Genomic DNA, 2,618 nt, shown 5'->3' on the forward strand with positions numbered 1-2,618 from the left:
GCCCTCCCGGGGACGATGCTGCCCCCGCCGCCCGCTCAGCGGGGTCGCCGTCCCGGCCCGCCGCCCTCGCCCCTGCCGCTGCTGGGCCTGCTGGAGGCGGCCGGGAACGAGCTGGAGGTGCTGGGCGCCGAGGTGGCCCGCCTGGTCGGGCTGAAGGTGAGCCAAGGTGGGAGGGGATGCCGGCGCCGTAGATCCCCCAGACTCCCCATTAAAGCAGAGGCTTACATATGCATAGGGTCTCCTGCTCAAGCTGCGGTTGGGCTAGACTAGAGGACCTTCCAAGGTCCCTTCCAACTCTATTCTGAGGTCCATACTCAAAATGAGGAGGAATTTCCTGACAGTGAAAACAATCAGTGGAACGGTTTAAAAAGCTGTGGATGCTCCATCGCTGGAGGCCTTCAGGAAGAGAATGGACAGCTGTTCATCTGGAATGGCAGAGGGTCTCCTGCTCGAGCAGGGGGCTGGCTGAGGAATTCTGGGAGTTGAAGTCCACAAGTCATAAAAGGGCCGAGTTTGAAGACCCCCTGCCCTAGGGATTTGCTCTCTTTTGCACTCTTTCCTTGGTCGAAACAGCTGGCTCTGTTTTCTTTTTGTCCAGACTTTGGACGTCTCCAATAACAAGCTCTCCGAAATCCCAGCGGAACTGGCCGACTGCCCAAAGCTGAAGGACGTCAACCTGAAAGGCAACGCCCTCAAGGACAAACGGCTGGAGAAGATGGTGAACGGCTGCCAGACCAAATCGATCTTGGAGTATCTGCGCCGAGGGAGAGGCAAACAGGAGGGTGGCACCGAGAAGGAAGAAAGCCGGAAAAAGAAGCGGGAAAAGAACAAGAGGAAAACAGGCAGCGATGACGAACTGGAAGATGCCCAAAAACTGCTTGTGAAAATTCTTCACATCTCCGACAACCCGGCGCCGTTGGTGGTGAAAGCCGGCCCCAGTGCGAAAGACGTCCGCCCTTACATCGTGTGCTGTGTGGTGAAAGGCATGGATTTCTGCACTGGCAATGCTCTGAAGAGGTTCCTCTCCGTGCAGGTGGGGCTCCGAAAAAGGCACTAAGCCAGGGGTAGGCAACCTCGGCTCTTTTATGACTCATGGACTTCAACTCCCAGAATTCCTGAGTCAGCATAGCTGACTCAGGAATTCTGGGAGTTGAAGTCCATGAGTCATAAAAGAGCCGAGGTTGCCTACCCCTGCACTAAGCCATTGGGAGCTGGAATAAGGAATAGTTCAAAATAAATGTAAAGCTGTTTTTCTTTTAATCCCACAAACAGACAAAACTCCACGAGGACCTTTGTGAGAAACGAACAGCAGCCACCATTGCGACTCACGACCTGCAGCTGGTGAAAGGACCACTTGTTTACGAAGCTCGGGCCCCAGAGGAGTTGAAGGTGGGCTGTGCTCCAGCAGAGGGTTTCTGGAGAGGAGGGGGAGCAGGAGGGGGGGGTCCTTGGTGCTCCCTGAGCATGTTTGCTTTCCTTGCAGACATTTCAGGACCCATTTAGGTAACATCATCAATGCCCCCCTCTCCTAGCCCTGATGATGTTCCCTAGTTGGGTCATGAAACATCGGTAAGAAAACAGCCCAGCTCAGAGAGCACCCAGGACCCCACGGTTATAAGTTGCTTGCCTGTTTCTGCCTCAGTCTTTCTCTCCGAAGCTGCCTGAGGTCCTGCCCATTTTGGAACGGATGTGATGAAACGCTTCCTGTTTTTCAGATCGTCCCCCTGGGCCGGAAGGAGACAAAGGCCAACGACCTCCTTCGCCAGTTGCAGGCCGAAGCTGAAGAGCAACGGAAACAGAAAAAAAGACAGAATATCTCTGGATTGTACAAGTGCGTCATGAGTTCGAGGCAGAGGAGAAAAAGTAGGGTGGAGCATGGGCTCAAGAGTTACCACGTCTGTAGATTAAACGGGGTTCCTGGCAGGGTTTCCTAAAAGAAACAAAGATTTTGTGCTCAAATAAACTCAAATTCTTCATTAAAATTTAGATTTAAACTAAATTATTTTTATACGACCATTAATAGTGTCCTAATAATGTGGGCCTTCTTCCTTCCAATCTTGGCAGGTACCTTCAGCTCCTGGATGGGAAAGAAAATTATCCCTGCCTGGCTGATGCCGAAGGTGCCGTGATTTCGTTCCCTCCTATTACGAACAGTGAGAAAACAAAGGTGAGGAGGGGGCTGGACGGAGCAGCGGGTGGGGGAGGGGCTGGGATTCCTGCAATATGGAGACCAGTTCTTCAGTCTGCAAATCACAGCCAAGCCAGCCTTGTGTAAATGTATTGTAATCTAGGAGGAAACATAGCACAGGTAGCCCTTACAAGCACAGTTGGGACTTGAATGCACTGATGCTGTTACCTAGTTGGGTCTGCAAGGAGACCACCCAGCTCAGAGAGCACCCAGGACCCCACAATCCACAATCCTCTGGAACGAACTACCCCCCGAGATCCGGACGATTCCGGATCTCCTAACCTTCCGCCGCGCCCTCAAGACTTGGCTTTTTCAGCAAGCGGGACTGACCTAGGGTGAATTTTTAAATAGGGACAATTTTAATGATTTTAAACAAGACACAGCTACAAATATTTGGTTTTTAATTGGCTTTTATAGGGAAATGTTTTGT

General features: G+C 52.0%; 1 protein-coding gene across 1 annotated transcript in view; it reads left to right on the top strand.

Annotated features, from left to right (window-relative positions):
- The first annotated feature begins 15 nt into the window (after nt 1-15).
- Nucleotides 16-2,618, top strand: part of LRRC47 (leucine rich repeat containing 47) — a 4,374-nt gene continuing 1,771 nt past the window's right edge. Inside the window, exons 1-5 of the mRNA XM_015820360.1 lie at nt 16-156; nt 599-1,033; nt 1,273-1,389; nt 1,716-1,831; nt 2,065-2,167. Of these exons, the coding sequence (XP_015675846.1) occupies nt 16-156; nt 599-1,033; nt 1,273-1,389; nt 1,716-1,831; nt 2,065-2,167 (912 nt within the window). The remainder of the gene's footprint in view (nt 157-598; nt 1,034-1,272; nt 1,390-1,715; nt 1,832-2,064; nt 2,168-2,618) is intronic.

Source organism: Protobothrops mucrosquamatus, unplaced genomic scaffold (genome assembly GCF_001527695.2).
Source record: "Protobothrops mucrosquamatus isolate PMUCROS unplaced genomic scaffold, P.Mucros_1.0 scaffold1123, whole genome shotgun sequence".
Classification (NCBI taxonomy): Eukaryota; Metazoa; Chordata; class Lepidosauria; order Squamata; family Viperidae; genus Protobothrops; species Protobothrops mucrosquamatus.